Source organism: Diadema antillarum, unplaced genomic scaffold, assembly GCF_040938485.1.
Source record: "Diadema antillarum isolate AM-2024a unplaced genomic scaffold, OU_Dant_1.0 seq00001929_RagTag, whole genome shotgun sequence".
Classification (NCBI taxonomy): domain Eukaryota; kingdom Metazoa; phylum Echinodermata; class Echinoidea; order Diadematoida; family Diadematidae; genus Diadema; species Diadema antillarum.
This window is the reverse complement of record NW_027272592.1, coordinates 175,589-197,948: the sequence shown is the minus strand read 5'-3', so window position 1 is coordinate 197,948 and position 22,360 is coordinate 175,589. Positions and strand designations below refer to the sequence as shown.

The 22,360-nt window shown below is 37.2% G+C and overlaps 1 protein-coding gene across 1 annotated transcript in view; it reads right to left on the bottom strand.

The window, feature by feature from the left end:
- Positions 1-1,042: 1,042 nt before the first annotated feature.
- LOC139713235 (mediator of RNA polymerase II transcription subunit 23-like) overlaps positions 1,043-22,360 on the bottom strand; it is a gene marked incomplete at its 3' end in the record, with an annotated part of 181,478 nt that continues 160,160 nt past the window's right edge. The window contains exons 29-33 of the mRNA XM_071624980.1: positions 16,773-16,845; positions 15,051-15,286; positions 13,977-14,097; positions 13,383-13,483; positions 1,043-1,171 (exon numbers count right to left, since the gene is read on the bottom strand). Of these exons, the coding sequence (XP_071481081.1) occupies positions 1,043-1,171; positions 13,383-13,483; positions 13,977-14,097; positions 15,051-15,286; positions 16,773-16,845 (660 nt within the window). The remainder of the gene's footprint in view (positions 1,172-13,382; positions 13,484-13,976; positions 14,098-15,050; positions 15,287-16,772; positions 16,846-22,360) is intronic.

Below are 22,360 nucleotides of genomic sequence, written 5' to 3'. Positions count from 1 at the left end.
TCACCATGACATTTGCATTCATGACTTTCATTACAGTGCTGCAGGTACATGTCAGATCCTCCACATCTAATGCAGCCACCCCCCCCCCCAAAAAAAAAAAAAAATGTATACTGTATACCATTAATTTTTGAAGGATTGAATCCACAGCGGTCAAAACCAACATATGTTATATTCAACCTGTCTGCATCACCTTTGGCAAGCTCCATGCCTTGAGAATCTATATGAAAGAAAATAGAAAGAAAGGACAAAGAAATAGAATATGGAAAAATAAACAATACTGGTTACATACTGAAATATTGTGACATGCAAATCACATCCCCTCACCCTGACATTATACAGAGTGGTAACACGTGGGTGTACAGTTGAATGAATACACACACGACTACCACACATATCATTACACAGAGCTGCTTGTCAGCAATTTCATATACAGTATATTAGCAACAGTTTAACAGCATCAGGAAAAAAACAAAGAAAATCGTCTGGTTGTCTACACAAGAATTAGTGTATCGGATTCTTCCTGATGAACAAAAAAGGTGTGACACAGACTCAAAATGAAAAATGTGATTGTGACTTAAAACACTCATCTGACATAATGTCATTCATTCATGTCAGTAGAGACTTATTTGACTTTTTTTTCAGAAGGATTGTAACTTATGTCAGGCAAGCTGGGAATTCCAAAATAAACAGAAAGATGATTCAATGGTTATGCAACAAGTCAAGCTGCATATGCTACACATGTCAGTGATTAATCAACTCTTGTGAGCCGTACTGAATTCCAATTGTGGCTGATATAGACATAAACATTAAATCACTCCCAACTGGGGTGATGAATGCACTTATTTCTTCATTTCTCGTGTGGAACAGTTCACATATAGAGGTGACATTGTTTGTCCACCAAGTCTACAATAATTCTAAAATAAGAAAGACCGAATTCCTGTAACTGATATGTCATCACAGAGGTTGCCTTTTTTCAACTGTTACTCAAGTTGTTTATTTTGTAAAATCTTTATACTTTCTAGTTTAATTGAGAAATGCATACCTGTGTTCTGTCGTAGATAAGATGCTGCTATACAGTTCGTAGTCCAATTGCAGTCTGACTCTGACCTGGTGAAGTTCAGCTGCAGTTGTCAGTCCCAAGGGCTTGGTGAGGTTCAGGCTCTCTTCAGGCCTTTGGGTGTGCAAATATAAGAACAGTTAAATACCATACAAACAGAAACATCGGATGCACAAATGGGATAGTGGAAAATATTTGAGATGAGTGTACATCTTTACTAAACAAGCAATAAAAACAAAATGTTCATTAATGAATATCAATTTTTTAAGATATATTATGTGAACGACAAGTTGTAATTGCCAGTTTTCAAAGTTTGAATCACAATGAAATGAGCCCCTGTTAGCAAATTGTAAGAGTATGAGGTAATTTTAGTAATGAATGAGAGGGAAATTAATAACAAGCATTCACTTTATTCAGTTGGCAGCAGAATTATTAAACCCCCTTGCATTATGGACACTATTGCAAAATAATAACATTACAATTAATAAATCATATACAAATGGTGAACAGATAGTTTATGACAAATGCCTACCTGATCAATAATCTTTGATTTGCATATAGTTAGAAACTTTGATCATTCATGCATGAAGAGATAAGGTCAAATGAGTGCATTATGGTCATTTCCGACCTTTCTGTGATCACTGAAGCATGACATGTTATGGTCTGATGATAACGATTAATTTCTTTTGTTCTTATGGAATTTTAAATAGTATCTTGCCATTCTATACATAACTCTTAGCATTTCATTGGGTTATATTCATTTGACATACCTTCCCTTTAACCATAAATACATGTACAACCCTACCTAACCCTTAACCCGGGACGCTCCGTGTACACAGACGTCACAGTTATACTCATGTTGGGGCTGGTCGCAGTTACCTAACCCTAAAACCTAACCCTAACCTAACCTTGCTTGCTGCTAACGCACGGGTGCACGCGCACAGCGGTGGGGCTGATTTCACGATTTTGCTGGGACGCATCTGGTCGTCCTGGTCATCCCTGAGCTAACCCCAGGGTGCTCCTTGTACACAGTTATACTGTGGAACGCTTCGCGTTCAGGCTGTGTTTCACAGTTATCCCAGAACTAGCTAGCTAGATCTAACTTACTATACTAGTTAGGCCAGACATGCTACAGGAGTTTCCAATCAGCGAAAAAAATCAAGATTTCAAATTTTTATCGGTAGGTCTACCTCAACTCAAAAAATTATTGTTCTCGGTTGTGGTGCCAGCAACTTGTGACTGCTTTTGACGTGACGAAAGTCTCCGTACTCAGTCGCCACGTCTGCGCACTCAAGCATTGCCGCGCCGCCGCGCCTGGTGACACTCACGCCAGTAATCGCTCGCATTTCAGCATTCGCATGGGTCGTTTGACATCGCATTTAAATCCATGATTTTAGATATGATGCCTCGAACCGATTTTGCTCAAATTTCGTGAGTAACTAGGAAACTTGTGAAGCTTTATGGACATAATCAAGCGAATTGCCGCAGTCCTTTCATTTCCGCGTTGCATTGCAAAAAAGCGTGGAGACTCCTTATAAGGGGTGCCCCGGGGGTTACTTATAAGGGGTGCCCCGGGGGTTACTTATGAGGGGGACGGGGTTACTTATAAGGGGGACGGGTTACTTATAAGGAGGGGCCCCCCTTGTGAGTGGGTTTCCCGAACTGAGATATCATCGTGTTATATAGTCTAGTATTGCCTATTATCAAACTCTGGATCGACTCTTGGTTGAGACTCAAACAAGCGAGTGTCATAGTGAGAGCTACTTTTAAGCAGGCAAATAGACGTACCAACAGCTGACCAATGGAAGGGGCAATATCGTGAAATAGGCCCCACCGCTGAGTGCGTGCACCCGTGCGTGCATTAGCAAGCAAGGGTAGGTCCCAACTGCGACCAGCAGCCCCATACGCATAATTTATGCGTACGGGGCTGGTCGCAGTAAGGGTAGATCCTAGGGTTAGAAATCGCCACTACGAAAGAGTTCCTTATGTCCCCCCCCCCCCCACCCCACTACTACTAGTTTGCAAAAAAATGGATAGATTGCTATTTTTTTTAATTAATAATGCATGGACTAAATAAAGGTTATGCCATTTATGGAAGACTTCCCATAAAGTTTAATTATAGTCTAACCTTTATTCAGTTTATTATTACTAGTAAGGGGAATCTTAGTGGTTTGTTTATTTTGTGCAAGTTGGGGGGGGACATAAGGAACTCTTTCCCGCCACTAAACACAAAACAACAACAACAACAACGTTAGCCCGACCATGCCATGCGACCAGACGCTGTGGCTGTGCTGCGCTGTGCAAAGGCAAGCCATTAAAATATACCGTAGATCTACATTCTACAGCGACCGGACTACTTGGGCTGTGTAAACTTTATAGTTAGTTGAGAGTTAGCGTGGATGTGTCTTCTTGGACATTTGGCTGACTAAACCTATCCGTTATAATAGTATTAGGGCTCTAGGCCTAACGTTACCGATACAGATACAGGTAGGACAAACCAAATGTTACAAACGGAATAATAAACGTGTGGGACTAAACTTAGCATTCCACACTGAGTGCTGAACAGTACTTCTCTAAGCCTTACTAAGTTAGATAGGGTCTACAGCAGGATAAGCTCGTCTGTATCCCCACTAATTTTAGGGGCAAGCGCTTGTGAACTTCTTGCTTCTTAAAGACTAGGACGTAAAAACAATCATAGAGCAGATAGATGCACTCTCAGACTTGCAGTTGGATATTTCAAACTCACCACGAGGTGAAGGCTGCCGCGAGATCATTATGGTCCCACATACTCGAGTTTGTGAAGGGCATTGTTGTTCGCAATGACTTTTGCACAAGGATTTCCCTGTAGTAGACAGGGCAGAGCCAGGCAAAAACTGCCTTTTTTTCCAGTCAAGGTTTTCTCACTTAATTCTGGTACTTTAGACCATATTTAACAAAATAAGCTTCTGCGCCATCTTGAAATCTGTCCCAAATCCAAGATGGCCGCCAAAAATCCAAAATGGCCACCAGAGGACCTAACGTACGTGCCTTCTGTGGTTAAGATTTGTCTGGGGATGGGTTTTTTTTTACTCTATTTGATGATAAATGGTAAGAGAAATAAGATTCAGTGGATTAAAATTAGAATCAGTTTCTTTTTTATTGCAAAAATCCAACATGGCCGCCAGACGCAGCTCCCGAAATTAATAAATGTCATAATAACCGGAGGGCCAAACCCTAAAAACTCGCTTACTTAACGAGTGAGTTCCACTCTCTCTACAAACTAAGTAGACCATGCCTATTTTCAAATTTCTATTGTAACAAACAACATACCACTGGTCTACCTCAAAAAATTTGTTGCGAAAGCCTCCAAATCCAAAATGGCATCCAAGATGGCCGCCATATCTACTGAATTTGCTATTTGAAATATAGAATTTGATAGAAACATCAGATTTCAACAAATGTGATGTCATATGAAAGAGAATAAAATTTCCTACAAGTTGATACCATTTTTGTGGGAGATTGCTATAACTGGATTGAGATTTTAAGGAAAAATACTCATTTTTTGATATTTTTCTGAAAAAAAGGAAAATCATGAAAATGCTTGATTCAGCATAAATCAGAAAAAGACTGAAGGATTATCTTGAAACGTTTTAAGAATTTTGTTTAACATATAATTAATATTTGGAGAAAATTAGGGGTCAGTACCATATGCGGTTCAGGAGTTATAATGTCTCAAACTTGAAAACTCACTATGTAAAAATTTCCACTTTAGCTGTGACAAGACCTTGTTGGTCGTAAAGAGCATCTGCACGCGCCAAGACTACTACACGCACCACTGGCACTGACGCTTGTAGCAGTGCCAGTGGTGCGTGTAGTAGTCTTGGTGCGCGCAGACTTTTTTTGACAAACAAGAGTTTGTGCCTGCAAACTAACTTTTCATACCAAGTGGTAGCTCAGGTGACGCCGATCGCTATCATTTCAAAGTAGATTGTTCTGGAGCAGATGAGATGAAGCAAAAAATGTCTTTCAAATAGAGGTACAAGCTTGAAACAACCATGCTATAGAAAGTTTAAAACAAAATTTGGATCAATCACTCAAAAACTTCAAGATTGCAGGCCATCTAAGCTGACATAGTTTATTGCGCCAAATTAAATGTATTCTTTTAATTTTGGTACAATTTTGTCTGTTGTGCTATCTATTTATAGTTTTTATATATTTTGAACATTGTAGTGCTATTTCAAACCGTCATGGGTTTTTATGGAGATATTTTTAAAACCAGTGATATTCTACTCCGAAAAAGAAAAAAAATTGAGTGGAAGTTTCATTTTTGAAGGAGTTAGTAATGGAAATCTGTAAATTTAAAGTAAAATTGGAGTGAATTTTGAGTGAAAATTCTCATTTTCACTGATTTTAGAGTGACCTTAGGGATCACTCGTCACTCTTTGAGTGATCCCTGAGATCACTCTAAAAGGAATGAAAATGAACAAATAGAGGGACATGACCATAAAATTTCAATTTGGTTTTTTCCTTGATTTTTGTGTTTGACTTCAGAAAGAATACATTGATAATTCAGGAAAAACTTTTTTTTCAGGGTATCTTGATAGTTTTAGGTATTGAATTAAACCAATTTTGAACAAGTAAACTTTCAGATTGAATTTCATCAGCAAAATCTCTATAATGGCAAAGAAGATAGCTAGTCAAGTTAAATGCCATTTTCTAGCCAGAAATATTGAATTCATAGAGGCAATGCAGTGCTTTCATGGATAAATTAAGTAAAATCAACTTACATGTCTTCAAAATGCAAACATGTGTGCATTTCCCCAACCATCGAACAGTCATGTAACGTTACTAACCAAAAGGTGAAATTATTTACCTCCAGAGAGTATAAAGTGTCTATGAATGATAATATTTCAATTTTTCCTGCTGTGTCCAATGACTAACATAAATATAAAAATAAGTATTACTAATCATTATAGAAGCTAGAAATAACAGCAGTCAAAATGTGTAACGTTACTAACCACAGTCTGTGTGTATTGTAACGTTACTAACCATGAAATAAGTGAATAAGACTCCAATGGACAGGTCCTGGTCTGGTAAAATTTTGCCTGATGATAGAGCCAGATGTCAACTACAAGATTATGTGGTCATACAGTAAAAAGATATTGGCTTCTTTTTTTAGTAAATTAATTATGCAAATTTACGCATGAAATCATATTTTCACCTATAACTCCATAAAAAAGACTGAAGGATTGCTAAATTTTTGTGTAAGAGTTCCTCAAGACACATCAAACAATTTTCTTGCAAAAAAAATAGCAAAATCAAAATTAGTTTCTTTTGTCTTTTATTGTTTTGTTAATTTCTTATGTATTTTAATTTTTTTTACCTTTTGTTTTCTATTTTTTTTATTGCCAAAATTTGTTGCAGGCACTTTTTCAAGCTTATCTACATTACAATTGATTAATTTCACTGGTCAAAGGTTGAAACAATCTAATTAATATCAAATTAACGAAAAAACACAATTTGCATTGGATTTGCACACGATGTCATGAATTTGAGCTGTTTTCAGGTCGACATGCATTTATGCAAAACATTACATAATTGTAGAACGGTGTACCCGGACATCGCAAATTTGCTCTCAAAATATGGGGGAGACTTCATTGAAAAAAGTCATGAGACGATGCGGCAAAATCTTTGCGCGTTGCGGAATCATGGCGGGAAATGTTGGGGGGGGGGGGGTCTACAGCATTTGCATCACTAAAGAAGGCTCACAAGGTGCACATTGAGCGATTTTTTTTTTAAACCACTTCCCATGGGAAGAGGCAATTGATGGAATCTGTGGGCCAGCAGAGCATTTTGTGTGGAAAGTAGTGTTAAAAACAATTGAGGCCGTCAATTCAAATTTTCTGTCCCAATTTGAAATTATCATACAATAGTTTGTCGGGGTTAATTATGCTTCAGGTACAGCGAACAGACTTTTGTTTTCAGAACAATGCAGAGATTTGACATTCAAACTGGTCTAAAAGAAAATAAAAACACATGTCTCTAGACTTGAATAAACATGAATTCAACTAATACACTGTATTATTTGAGTTAATGTCATATGACTTAAACTACTTTCACAATAATACACAACATTGCATTATGCTGGATTCCTATTGTGCAATGACTACGCACACCACAATTGGCCATACACTGTACATACTACATACAGGTACATTAGTTTTTGCTCTTTGATTTCTTTCCCCTTTGTTAAAGGTACTGTTGATAAGGGACACATTAACTGTTTTGCTCAATAAAACAGGCTGTTTTTGTGAATTACTGTGAGTCATGATGAACAGTGATTGGCAAAGTTATGAAACTGTGGATATCACTTGACCTAGTCTTTAAAAGTGGTACTTTTTTTTTAAAGTTTGTAATTTATGAAAACTTTTTTCTAGTCTTTTTTAACATGTACAAGTACAATGGTACTATACTGCATGAGTTTGATGATTGAAATAAGAGTTTCATGTCTTATCTGATGTTTCTTAGCTTTAACTTTGCATTCTCATGAGGAAACATGTAATGATTTGAGTTAACACACAATTCTGTAAAAACTGGACAAGCCGTAACGTTACTAACCGTAACGTTACTAACCACGATTTTTGTACTTAATTTTCAAACAAAGTTATAATGAGAAAGGATATTTGGGGCAGATATTGCCCTTAAAGCTAGAAATGAAAAATAAGTGTTGATATATTTCAAGCTATACCAGTTTTAGCAAACTTTTTGTTCAAAGATGCTCATCAATTTTTTATGTCCTTTTTTTGTAACGTTACTAACCGGCATTAAAAGCAGACCTTTCTTCTAAAATAATTCATGAAATGATTTCATTCTTTGCTCTGTTCTAGGTCTACACTAGAATGATCTCTGGTGACATTAATGAGACTTCACATCCACAGATAGAGAAATGAGTCTAATCTAAATCATGAGAATGTCCCTATAATGTAACGTTACTGACCACGGAATTGCCCATTTCCACTCTCGAGTGATCCTGATATCTAAAATGTGAACACATCTACCAATGGCATTTAGTTCAATTCAATTTTGACACTATAACCCACATGAAATCAGCCTAAAACGATTTAAGAAAAATCTATTCACAGTGAATACACTTTCAGCATGCTTATTTGTAAATTCAATTCAATTCAATTCAATTCAATTCAATTCAATTCGATGTTTTATTTCATTTTTCGACAAGAACATATAAACATCACTTCTTCTTTTTTGGTAACAGAAAATCAGGTGCTCAAAACTATGTAGGATGAAAAGAATACAATAATTGTAGCACCTTACAATCATTACAGATTATCATAAAATTCGAGTGATTTGAAGTAAGTAAACATTGTGGATAATTCGAAAAATGGAAGGACCCACTAAAAAGACAAGTCTTGTAGAATGTGGGCCCCTCAGAAATGTGAATATACAGCATGAATAATCATTTTGGACAGTGTTATTTGAACAACATACTGAAAAGTAATTTCGCACAACACATTTAAAAGCAACTTTGAGAAATTGCCGCCATGTGGGATTTTTCCGGGGGGGGGGGGGTGCTCGGATCAGAAGGGCTTTCAACGACATGTACGGATCAGATATTATTACACATATGCCATCATCATTCACGTTTCTACAACTGCAGAGTAACATACAAGTACAAAAGCATATCTTTGATACAGAAGCATTTCTTTTTTAAATCAAAGATCGGGCCTTACCCAAACACTAAAAGGAGCTCCACCCCCCTCCCCCCCCCCAAAAAAAAAAAAAACCCTCAATATGGTTTAAACAAGGACAATATATACATGTATGATAGACAGCAATACAAGAAATTCTAAAAATCTGACGCAACACACTAAAGGTATCCTTTACCGTTGGAAGAGATATCACATTCGATTTATATGTGCAGGTTAGTTGTATCAAAAAACATTCTACCATGTAAAAAAAAAAAAAAAAAAAAAAATATATATATATATATATATATATATATATATATATATATAATGAAGCCTAAAACATACGAAAATATCACCATTTCTTTTCAAGAAACCGTAACATTGATAACTGTTGACAGCTTAGTACAAAAAACTAGAAATGTCGCTACGGCGACTGGTATGCCTCCGCCATAATGCATGGTTCTCCTAGTAGGTCTATAGTACAATGTCTTGGCAATGTGTGATGACAGTTTCACACAATTGGCAAAATATTTAAATGACAGGTTTGCCACAAATGTGCTGAATGTTCACTTTCCTGGAACTAGGTTCAATTGGATGAATGATTAAAACGTCAGAGTGCAGGTATTTGGGGAACTGATGATTTTTACTTGACTTTTGACCCTTTCATTAGTTTATGCATTGAGTAATTTTCAGGGTATTGAGAAAAAGTATAATTTCAGTATCAAATGGTAAAATAGCATTATCTAAACCTTGCCTTTGACCTTCAACCTCACAGTTCCAAAGAGAATCACTGTCAGGTAGAACATGCATAAATACGTAAGTTTCATGATGATACCTTGAGTTACTTTCGAGATATGGAGGAAAAAGTGCAATAAAGCACTTTCACTTGACCTTTGATCTTTTGACTTTTGACCTTTTGGCAAAAACTTCCCACAGAATATATATTTGGTAATACATGCATACATCAAGTTAAAAAAACAAACCTTCAGGCATTGCATAAATATAAGTAGTGATATTTTGAGGAGTTGAACTTGACCTTTGACCCCCACCTGACCTTTGACCCATGACCCCCAACTTTCCTAGATAATCACTGCCCATCGGTACAAGCATATATATACTAAGTTCCATGAAGATACCTTTAGCCATTTGCGAGATATGGAGAAAAACATGAAATTTCAACCTTTTTTCACAAAATAACCTGTGGTCTTTGACCTTTGACCCCATTACCCTAAAATCCAAACAAAGTATTATCCCCCAGGATATACCCTCATACCAAGTTTGATGTAAAACCACCACACGGTTCTTGAGATATCGACAAAAACAAAACGGGACGGACATCCGGACGTACAGATGACCCGAAAACATAATGCCTTCGGCCACTTCGTTGGCGGAGGCATAAAAACATATCAGAATGATCTACAGCTGTACTTTGAAATAATAACGATCAGCGTCACCTGAGCTACCACTTGGTATGAAAAGTTAGTTTGCAGGCACAAACTCTTTGTTTGTCAAAAAAAGTCTGCGCGCACCAAGACTACTACACGCACCACTGGCACTGCTGCAAGCGTCAGTGCCAGTGGTGCGTGTAGTACTCTTGGCGTGTGCAGACTCTCTTTACGACCAACAGGGTCTTGTCACAGCTAAAGTGGAAATTTTTACATAGTGAGTTTTCAAGTTTGAAACATTATAACTCCTGAACCGCAAATGGTACTGACCCCTAATTTTCTCCAAATATTAATTATATGTTAAGCAAAATTCTTGAAAACGTTTCAAGATAATCCTTCAGTCTTTTTTCTGATTTATGCTGAATCAAGAATTTTCATGATTTTCCTTTTTTCAGAAAAATATCAAAAAATGAGTGTTTTTCCTTTATATCACAATTCAGTTATCACAATCGCCCACAAAAATGGTATCAACTTGTAGGAAATTTTATTCTCTTTCATATGACATCACATTTGTTGAAATCTGATGTTTCTATCAAATTCTATCTTTCAAATAGCAAATTCAGTAAATATGGCGGCCATCTTGGACGCCATTTTGGATTTGGAGGCTTTCGTAACAAATTTTTTGAGGTAGACCAGTGGAATGTTGTTTGTTACAATAAAAATTTGAAAATAGGCATGGTCTACTTAGTTTGTAGAGAGAGTGGAACTCACTTGTGAAGTAAGCAAGTTTTTAGGGTTTGGCCCTCCGGTTATTATGACATTTATTAATTTCGGGAGCTGCGTCTGGCGGCTATGTTGGATTTTCGCAATAAAAAAGAAACTGATTTTAATCTTAATTCACTGAATCTTATTCCTCTTACCATTTATCATCAAATAGAGTAAAAAAAAACCCATTTCCAGACAAATCTTAACCACAGAAGGCACTTTTTAGGTCCTCTGGCGGCCATTTTGGATTTTTGGCGGCCATCTTGGATTTGGGACAGATTTCAAGATGGCGCAGAAGCTTATTTTGTTAAGTATGGTCTAAATTACCAGAATCAAGCGAGAAAACCTTGACTGGAAAAAAAGGCAGTTTTTGCCTGGCTCTGCCCTGTCTATATGTCCCCGCCGGAAGTTTAAATCTTTGGACTGGCATCAAGGAGTTTGTTGCAGCTAAAGATATATATATTATTTAAGTAGTATTTTGTGATTACCGTACAGTGTCATAACAAGCACTTGATATTTAGTTAAAATAAAGTGGAAAGGTACACGTCTCCAATGGAGCTATATCCTGTAATAAAAAAGAATGCTTCTTACAAGGTACCGAGTAAGTGAAATTATGTAATAAATTGTATAATCTGTGCAGACAAATAGGAGAAAAACGGGTAAGAAATGGCGAAGGAGTAGCATTTTGTAGCCAATGTACAATACAGGTAAAAAATCAAGGTCAAAGGTCAAAGAAGTCAAAGGTCAAAATTCTGTGTGGAAGCTTTGAAGCCCTCACCCTGTGCCATCACATTAAGCAAACGGAATCGAAATTGGGTTAGAAATGGCGAAGAAGAAGCATGTTGTAGCCAATGTACAATATAGGTAAAAAATCAAGGTCAAAGGTCTAAGAAGTCTAAGGTCAAAATTCTGTGTAGAAGTTTTGAAGCCCTCACCTAGTGCCATCACATAAAGCAAACAGAATAGATATCAGAATATAATCTGTGCAGACAAATAGGAGAAAAACGGGTAAGAAATGGCGAAGGAGTAGCATTTTGTAGCCAATGTACAATACAGGTAAAAAATCAAGGTCAAAGGTCAAAGAAGTCAAAGGTCAAAATTCTGTGTGGAAGCTTTGAAGCCCTCACCCTGTGCCATCACATTAAGCAAACGGAATCGAAATCGGGTTAGAAATGGCGAAGGAGTAGCATTTTGCAGCAAAATGTACAATATAGGTCAAAAATCAAGGTCAAAGGTCAAAGAAGTCAAAGGTCAAAATTCTGTGTAGAAGTTTTGAAGCCCTCACCTTGTGCCAAAAGCAAACGGAATCGAAATCGGGTTAGAAATGGCGAAGGAGTAGCATTTTGTACCCAATGTACAATATAGGTCAAAAATCAAGGTCAAAGGTCAAAATTCTGTGTAGAAGTTTTGAAGCCCTCACCTAGTGCCATCACATAAAGCAAACGGAATTGAAATCGGGTTAGAAATGGCAAAGGAGTAGCATTTTGTAGCAAAATGTACAATATAGGTCAAAAATCAAGGTCAAAGGTCAAAGAAGTCAAAGGTCAAAATTCTGTGTAGAAGTTTTGAAGCCCTCACCTACTGCCATCACATAAAGCAAACGGTATCGAAATCAGGCTAGAAATGGCGAAGGAGTAGCATTTTGTAGCAAAACGTACAATATAGGTCAACGGTCAAGGTCGAAGGTCACAACTGAAATTCTGTGTAGAAGTTTCAAAGCTCCCATGTAGTGCTATCATATAAAGCAAACAGAATCAAAATTGGCTCATATAATAACAGAGAAGTAGCAAATTGAACATTTTGATCACACACGGACGCACACACATACACATGGACACACACACGTACGGAGCCCGTTTCATAGTCCCCTGCTCGAACTCGTTCGGCGGGGACAAAAATAGGCAAGCACACATCTAATCAAAGGGTCAAGAAGAAGAACCCAAAATCAATGGAAATTTGGGAGAGTTCAAAAGAGCCTAGGGCAACTATGGCGTGATGGAGAAAAGAGGAAGTGTTGGGGGCTGATGGGGCATGCTAGCCTTGTACGCGGTCGTTTTTTAGTTTGGGATTATTTTAGTCGTCTCCCACCTCTATCCTTTTTATTTTCAAGCTTAAGGGCTGCTGTAATGGCCCAGTCACAATGTCGGCGATCTGTCGGGGATTAGTTTTGGCCGGGGGTCGTCGTAGAAAATAAAGAATACTTGAACAATCCTAGCAATAATCCTAATAAAAGTGGAGCAGTCACATTGTCTGAGATTTTTTCAAGGATTTTGACCTGGTTTTGTCGAAAAATTGTGGTATTAGCCTCTGATTGCCTCCGATTGCATCGGAGGCGATCGGAGACGATATCTGCGATCGTCTTTTGGTGCTCCCCTTGGCATCTTCAAAATCTTCTGTCACAGCCTCCTACAGCAAGAGCGTCTCCAACTCTTAGCGATCCGCTCGGAGGTGCCCTTATATACACGGCGATTTACTACGATTCCACCGTACGAATCGTCGGAGACGATCACAGAAAGCGTACGAATCGTCGCAGGGCGCCTCCGATTCAGTCGGAGGGCGCCGGAGACTACTCGCAGACATTGAATCTCAACCTGAATTTCCAATCCCACACAGAATCTTGCGACTACTCTCAGATTATTCGGAGGACGCCTCCGATTAATCGGAGGGCATCGTAGGTCATCATCGGATATTGTGTCTGGGATGCCAAAAATGGGTGAAAAATCTTGCGAGCAATCTTGCAATTTTAAGTTCAAAGTTAGGGACCGCGACGGGTGTGGCGATGCCTAAAAAATCTGCAACAAGCCGCAGGCGTCCGGAGAGCGCCTCCGACGGGTGCAAAATCGTGAGATCTGTCTAAAGATTTTGTTAAAATTTCCCGCGTTTTACCCATCGCCGACGCGTCGCAACTGATTTGTGACTGGCCCATAAGGGAGAATGCAGCATTGGTCACGAGATAGACAAAAGGTAAGATATTCCTAGAAGTATATAAGAACATTTGCTTTAATGGGAAAGAATATCTTCAGTGCTTACAGCCGTAGTCTCAAAGTTTTACTTGTGTTTCACTTTAGGAACGAATTTCCTCACCTCAATCAAACACCTGGTTCTTTCTTCATAAAACCGCTGAAGGAATGGTCCAATAATGTGGCAGATAAAGAGGAACTGGTCCTCTGTCTTGACATGGGGCTTGACTTGCTCCCTAAGAAATCTTATAAAGACAAAAACACACACAGGATAAAATAGCCCAGGGGCATGATGCTCAAGTGCTCTGCAGACAAATTAAACATAAATATAACTTTCTTGCTGTAGCCCTTGATGGAATGTCATTACTGAATAAGAACTAGAACTTTTTCAGAGGCCTCACAAAACAAGTGCAGTGTATTATAATTTAAAGTCATTCTATGCAAAATACAATTACTGTAGAAGTGGAAATTTTCATGCATTTCGCGCAGCCAAAAAACCAACATGAAAATAAAGACTCACAAATATTTTTGTTTGTCATATCATGGACCATGTTAATAAATGTCTACATTCCACAGATTAAAACCATGCAAAATTCATCTTATTCAGCAGAGTTAAAAAAATTACTCATGCAAAAATAACCACTTTTACAACAACTTGTTCTTCTTGACAGAGAGGATGACTGAAATTCAGTGCTCTTGCAAACAGTATCCCTGCCCCAAGGCTCCCATGGACACCACAAATACGTTTTGAAAACTTTGCACTCTCCACCCGTAAAAGGATTCCTGCCAAGTCTGATTAGCATGCACTATGAAGAGACAGGATCAATGCCATTAATGGGTCCACCCTGGAGATGCCACAAAAATCTTCCCCCATAAATATCTGCACACAATAGCACTTATGTCCCACTTGATCTAGATATGTTATCCAAAATCAATGCTTCAGATATTTGAGACAATTCCTTTTAGGGCCCTGATCTGGCCTAAAAAGTGGTACCAAAATTAAATATACCCCCCCCCCCAATATTTCTATGGTGTTTTTGGTCCTGAACCAATCAAACAGCTTTTATCTCCTGCCAAGTTTGGTCAAAATTGGACCTTGTTATTTGGAGGAACAGATGACATGTGAAAATGGTTTATTGACATGCAGTGTACGAGAGCAGACTGAACAAGTAAGTACACAATCATATGGTCAACTCACTGTGGAAGCGGTGTTAGCTGCCCAATGTTAGAATGGTGCCATATAGCATGAGTGATTGCAATGACATAGGCACTGGCTGTCTCTGTGTAGAGCGGGTGAGTAGAGGCAAAGTTGAACTCTGCAAACAAGTGGGTAAGGCTCGTTCGGGAGGTCAGTGGCACAACCTTTGACCAACCAAGGTGTTCACTGCACACAATCTCTACAATCCGGTCCTGGATGACCTCACAGTAGGACTCCTGAAATGAAGAAACAAAAATTAGAATTAAGTTACCGGTACTCTACTGAATCTAGGAATTCTGAAAACTATCATATGTACACTCTGTTTAACAATGACAACACATTTCTGCTGACTTTATATCAGTAACATATTTTTATGTCTTTCGATGCAGTAAATGACCAAGTTATTTCACAAAATATCATGTTTTCATTCCAAACAGGTTAGATACCGACTTCTTGGAAATGAATATAGTTTGGAATTTTAACATATATCTGAACTGCTTTTCTCACCACTTGATGCCAAAAGAGAGAGTAAACTTTGGATATTTTCCTGTTTACACACCTTACAAGAAAAAAGCCCCTCTCTGCCAAAAAAGAATAAATTGGAAAAGAAAATTTAAAACTACTCCCTGCATACATCCCCTTAAGTTGCAAGAGCCCATATGGGATGTTGTCCACTGATGTGTATTACAGTCAACTCATGAAAGATACTCCTTGCAATTTTTCTACATTCCACAAAAGTCATGTTTTTTGCACAATGGGATATATTTATATCAATTTGGGTCAACATATTTTCATCTAATGTGAAAAACCATACAAGAGTACAAATCACATATCATGTACATATCAAATGGCAACCCTATCAGTCCTCAAGAAGTTTAACTTCTCACTGTATGATACTATACATTCATTTTCTAATCTTCTGAAGGCTTATCATGATTTAATGCCAGAATCTAGGTAAGACTGTTCAGATTGATAGATGGACCAAACTCTGTGGATACTAGTAGCAAGTAACATTATAACAGATATGATCTATTGGAATGAAACATATTGTATATCATAAGGTTCGATACACTGCTGAAGAAGGCTATGACGAAAAAAATGTGTATGATCTGTACAGCAGAAGTCATCATCTATTTACATCGTAAGCATGGGTTAGTCAAAATCCTTTTGAAAATGCAAACCAGGTACCTTCTATTTTATTTACTTATTTTTTTTTAGAAGTCATTTTGCAGTATCACTGCCAAGACCACAGCATTCACAGCCTAGGGTTTTGCACCTCACGTGGGCATTGCTTATCTGAATTTGTGTTCCCAATTGTGATGCACTGCTTCCCAAAATAATACTTCTGCATGCATTGCAAAATATTGGATGCTAAGGTTTTAACACCATACAGAGTAGGTATACTTATTCTATCTACTGTTTAGTAAAATGTGATCTACATTGTATATGAAAATGTTTTTGTATGAAAGATTATTTCCAGAATGTGAACATGAAGGAGCACAGCAAATGATTTTGCTTATGCATACATATAATATGACAAGTTCATATGGATGCTTGTCCTAGTAAATTTTGCCTGTTCTGTGGTCAATCTTGCTGTTTTATGGCAAATAGAGCATTTGATTATAAAATAGCTTTCCACTATGTGTTTCATAATCTTTTTCAGATCTGAAAATCTGACTAAAATGTCACTACACAACATGAAGTATAAGACAGTGTATTTACTGGCAAGGAGGTGAGTACAAGAGCAATGGCATTGATCCACATCATGATGTTTTCACGAGGCAGCTCCGAGGGGCTGTAATTAACAGAGGTGTGAAGGAGTGCATACAGAGAGACTTTCATTTGCAATCAGAAGCACATCAGAATGTATACCATCATCATCACAAATCATCTGGACATTCTTATAACCCTAAAAAGACTGGGCTATTTTGGTAGCTCGAAAGACTGGGGGGCCTAAAGGGCCCCCCTTAAGATCTCGGCCGTGGATCGCGCGATCGCCGCGAAAATTTGCACAATGGTAGTGTGCAATGTAATCTACAAGATTGTATGTTTAAATTTTCCAGAATAGTCTTCTTTTATTTTATTTTGATTAATTATGCTAATTTATGTGAGAAATCAGACTCTTTGATCTAAATCAGTAAATAAAGCTCCAAAAGTGCTCATTTTTTGTCTAATTATTCTTTGTGGCATTCTTAGCAAAAGCACTTGAAAAAAAATCGGTATCAAAATTAATTTCTTACTTATTTTATTGTTTCATGAATTTCTTATGTATTTCGTTGTTTTTTCGACCTTTTGTTTTTGTTGTTTTTTTAACAAAATTTGTGGCAGACACTTTTTGAAGCATAATATTCCTAAAACAAATTAATTTTAGCCATTGAGAGTAAAAATAAGCATATTTATATGAACCATGTGAAAAAACTCAATTTGCATTGACTTTGTATACAAAATCTCATTTTTGAGCCATTTTCGGCCTCACATCCATGTACAAAAATGTTATGTAACTTCAGAACCGTACCCCCGGGCATCACAAATTTGAGGTCAAAATGTGCGGGAAACTTGAAAGAAAAAAGTCATAGAGCATCGCGTGTTGCAGAGTAATCGCGCAAAATGTCGATGGGGGGCCTAAAAGGCCCCCCCCCCCCAGTCTTTTTAGGGATAAAATTCAGACAAATCAGAAGCAGAATGGCATTTACAGCAGATACAATAATTGCACAAATAAGGTCAGAATAAAACTTGAGAACATAACAAGACAATATATATACACTGTATGTATGTATGTATAACTCATATATATATATATATATATATACATGTATGTATGTATATCTCATATATATATATATATATATATATATATATATACATAATATATACACAAAGCATATCAAAAAAAAAGTAATCCAACTTTGGAGGGCTAAAAAAATTTTATAACTGTCAGCTATGGAGAGCACAATGTTGGTTGTGAGGAAAGAAGAACTCTCTGTTTCCCATGGCAACAGATTTTTCAACACTCAAGAAAAAGATGTCTTGTACAACATTACATTGACTACATGTGCCAACTTTCAGCTGAATTGCTTTCAAACTGATGCATAACAGGGTACAGTGAAACCCCGTTATAATGACTTCGGTTATGACGAGGAACTGCTTATAACGAGGTGATCGCGTCGGTCCCGTTTTCCTTTGCGTGTAAACTTATGGCAGAACGAATCGGTTATAACGAGTTCCGTTATAAATGGGTTCCCGCTTATAACGAGGTGATCGCGTCGGTCCCGTTTTCCTTTGCGTGTAAACTTATGGCAGAATGAATCGGTTATAACGAGTTCAGTTATAAATGGGTTCCCATTATTTCGGTTATAACGAGGACAATTTTGGTGCATCATGATCAAATTGATCAGATAGAATGAGGTTCCATTTCTTGACTTGCCGCTTTCAAACATGCAATGAACGAAACATTGAAAACCGAATCCATGCTATCCCTGTCTCTTTCCCGTTTTGCAGAGTACCGTTCCTTCCCTGTTTTCTTGTAAACCACGCGATAAGACACAGGAATACCTTCCAACGTTCCTACTAAGTTATTGAATATCATTCGATTTTCTTTTTTGCGAGATACGCGTGCGTGATAGAAGGTCAGAACACACAACGAGAAAAAAAATGCATTCAAAAACTTTTCATGTAGCGACACTCGAGGCAAAAAATGGACAATAGGAATGCGTGTGTAATATATTACATTATATCCTTTCCATTTTTAGTTCCGACTTACACTTGTTTTGCTGGTAAGTAAATATGAGTGTGTATGATTAAAGCCAATATAATTAAAGAAATCATAGCAATCCCACCGGGTGACAGTAGCGTAAAAATATTTGAATAACACATGTTAATCTTCTTAATTGAGTCAGTGTTCAGAAAAAGAAACAAACGCATTTAGCAGTTTGAATAGATCTGGATTGTTCATCATTTAACAAATGATAATATGAATATGAGTGTGTATGATTAATGAAATCAATGTGATCCTGCCTGGTGACAATAGCGTAAAAAATTGAATAACGCATGTTTATCTACTTTATTGAGTCGGAGTTCTGAGAAAGAAACAAATGAAATTTAACAGTTTGAATAGATCTGGCTTTGTTATTGATAATGTGAGTATGAGTGTGTATGATTACAGATGAAATAATTAATGAAATCAATGCGATCCCGCCTGGTGACATTAGTGTCAAAATAGTTGAATAACGCATGTTTTCCTACTTTAATTGAGTCAGAGTTCTGAAAAAGAAACAAACTCATTTAACAGTTTGAATAGATCTGACTTTGTTTATCATCATTTAACAAATGTAAATATGAGTGTGTATGATTAAAGCCGAAATAGTTAATGAAATCAACACGATCCCACCTGGTGACATTAGCGTAAAAATAGTTGAATAACGCATGTTAATCTACGTGAGTCGGTGTTCAGAAAAAGAAACAAACCCATTCAACAGATTGAATAGATCTGGGTTTGTTCATTATTATTTAACACTGCATGTCACAATGACGATTTTTCTTTCTTTCGGAATGGTCTACGAGGTACAGACTTGCGTACAAAGGATCACAGCCTTCCAAATTCCATGTCGCATATTTTTCAAGAATGGATGTACAAAAGGCGAAGAGATTTTCGGAAGAAATAAACAACGCATTTTTAATCACTTCGGGTGCAACGATCACATTGTGTAATATTACAGCGGAAATGATTCATGAAATCATCGCATTCCCGCAGGGCACCAATAGCGTAATACTTCGAAAGTTACGATAATCAACCCATGTATATTACTCTATTTGCGCTGGTGTTTAGAAAAACTTAACAATTTATACAATCTGATTTTGTTCATTGTCATTTTACACTGTATTTCACAAGCGAAAGATATCATTCTTTCAGAATGGTTCAATGCAAGAGGAAGAGAAAGGTGTAGAAAGAATCACAAATATAATATAGGCCTACTTGTCAAGAACATAATGTGCAACTATTCTGCGAAGAGATTTTCGGAAGAAAAATAAAGAATTAACACATTTCAACCCCAACTTTTTTTTCGTCTTTTTTGTATCAATTCACAAATAATTTCCCTTTATTCTCTCAATAATAATGATCCGTAACTGTGTAATAACAACGCAAAGGATGTTCTTAAGTTTGATTGCTAATGATGGGTATATGACGTCGTGCTTATGTTTTTTCTTTGTTTTTGATGCATACGGTTATAACGAGGTACCGGGTATAACGAGGTAATATCACAAGTCCCACCAACCTCGTTATCACGGGGTTTCACTGTACTGACAAAAAAGGTGTATTGCACATCTACTTAGGAAAGTAGTCACACAAGCCAAAGTTTAGGTCAATTGTTCAAAAAATAAGAGAGTATTATGGCCGCAACATTTTGCACGATTTTTATGAAAATTTGTGGTTACCATGATGGTAATGCATTACTCCATACAGACAGATAAGGTGTCTTGCACATTTTCCTATGACACTAGGCGCACATGCCAAATTCGAGGTCAATTGCTCAAAAAATGAGAGAGTAGTTCTCGCCATCGGCAGCGTACATGTAACTGCGACCAGCAGCCCCATATGCATAGCGTAATAGGGCTGCGCACTGTAGCATTCAGGATCATGACAAGGTAGTATCGCGGATAAATATCAACTTAAAGTCGAAAAATGTCTTCAATTTGAAGACTTATCAGTGAAGTTGAAGTATTGGCAACAGGCTTCGGGCAACGCTTGGTTCTGCCAATAGTCCCTTTCTGTTCGAATTAATGACTTAATGTCACTCGGTCGAGAGGAATCTGGGAGAGCGCATAACCGGTCGTCAATGGATTTGATTGTGCGCGTGTCATGTGTGCGCCTGTGCTGGCCGTCAATAATTCAGTGTAGCTCTCCAAGGTTCCTCTCGACCGAGTCACATCAAGTCATCAATTTGAACAGAAAGGGACTATTGGCAGAACCAAACTTTGCCCGAAGCCTGTTGTCAATACTTTAACTTTACCGTTAAGTCTTCAAATTTAAGAAATATGTTGATTTTAAGTTGATATTTACCCGTGATGCTACCTTATCATGATCCTGAATGCTACAGTACGCAGTCCCATTAAGCTATGCATATGGGGCTGCTGGTCACAGTTACCGGCAGCGGTACTATGATGAAGCTGGCGCTGGCGTTTCTTCCGCGGTTCAAGTTATACTGTCATAATTTACCACCGTCAGACATACTCAACAGTCTCGGACAACAAGAGAGGCAATAATTCTGAAATTGACAGACTGATTTCAGATTGTTTACACACAGAAGTCGAAAAAAAAAACGATCGCGGATTGTGATAGCATTTGGCAGCAGCAGACGTAAATGTAAGCCTGATCACTCTGATGAAAATAATAGCCCATGAATTGTAAATGATAGGGTGGACACTATACATACGGCAGTATTACAATACATATAATATTTCAATAAAATGAAAGTGTAATAACATTGCGACTATTTTACATTAATCTTTGACAGATTTTATATACACTCGGCAAAAAAAGAGAGTAAACACTTTTTCAAGATTGTATTTCTCATAGAATATTTGGCTAAAAGTTAATGAATTATATACCATATTGAAGGTAATTCAATTGGCTATCAGCCTAGTAGGTCAATAAAAAGGGAAACTTTATGCATGAGTGGACATCTTTGTTTTTCTCTTCCAAGGCACAAAAGCAAAAATTGCAAAATTGAACAAGTTGTTATTCATGTGCAAGTGCTCTTCCACATAACAATAAGAACAAAAGACAAATTTAACACAATTAGATGCATGAATTAAGTTGCTAAATTAAACTTTTGATCTCTACAATATCTTTGAAGCCCAAAATATCAATAAAGGCCAAAAATAAGGAAGAAAAATGAAGAATCTTAGGTCAAACCCATATTCCAATGATATAAGAGAAGAAGCAATATTAACAAAAATGGTAGAAATTTCAATTTCTTTTCTAATTAGGAAAATTGTAAATAATATTTGGTTCTTAAATTTATCTCATGAATCCTTAAATTTACTAAATAAGAAGAGTAAAATCAAGAAATTATGTTTATTTAATCATCTTTATGCCATTACTTCCTATGTCGTTTGAAGTTTAAGGTGACAGAAAATTCTTATTTCCCCCCTTAGTTTCCCATTTTCTTTTTGTTTGAAGTTATAAAGAGACAAAGAGAACAAAAACTTGTTTTTGCTATTTCATTCATGTCTCTCATTGTGTTAAACTGGCTTTTTGTTGTCATTGTTATCTTGAAGGGCATTGCCAAATGAAAGACAACTTCTCAAAG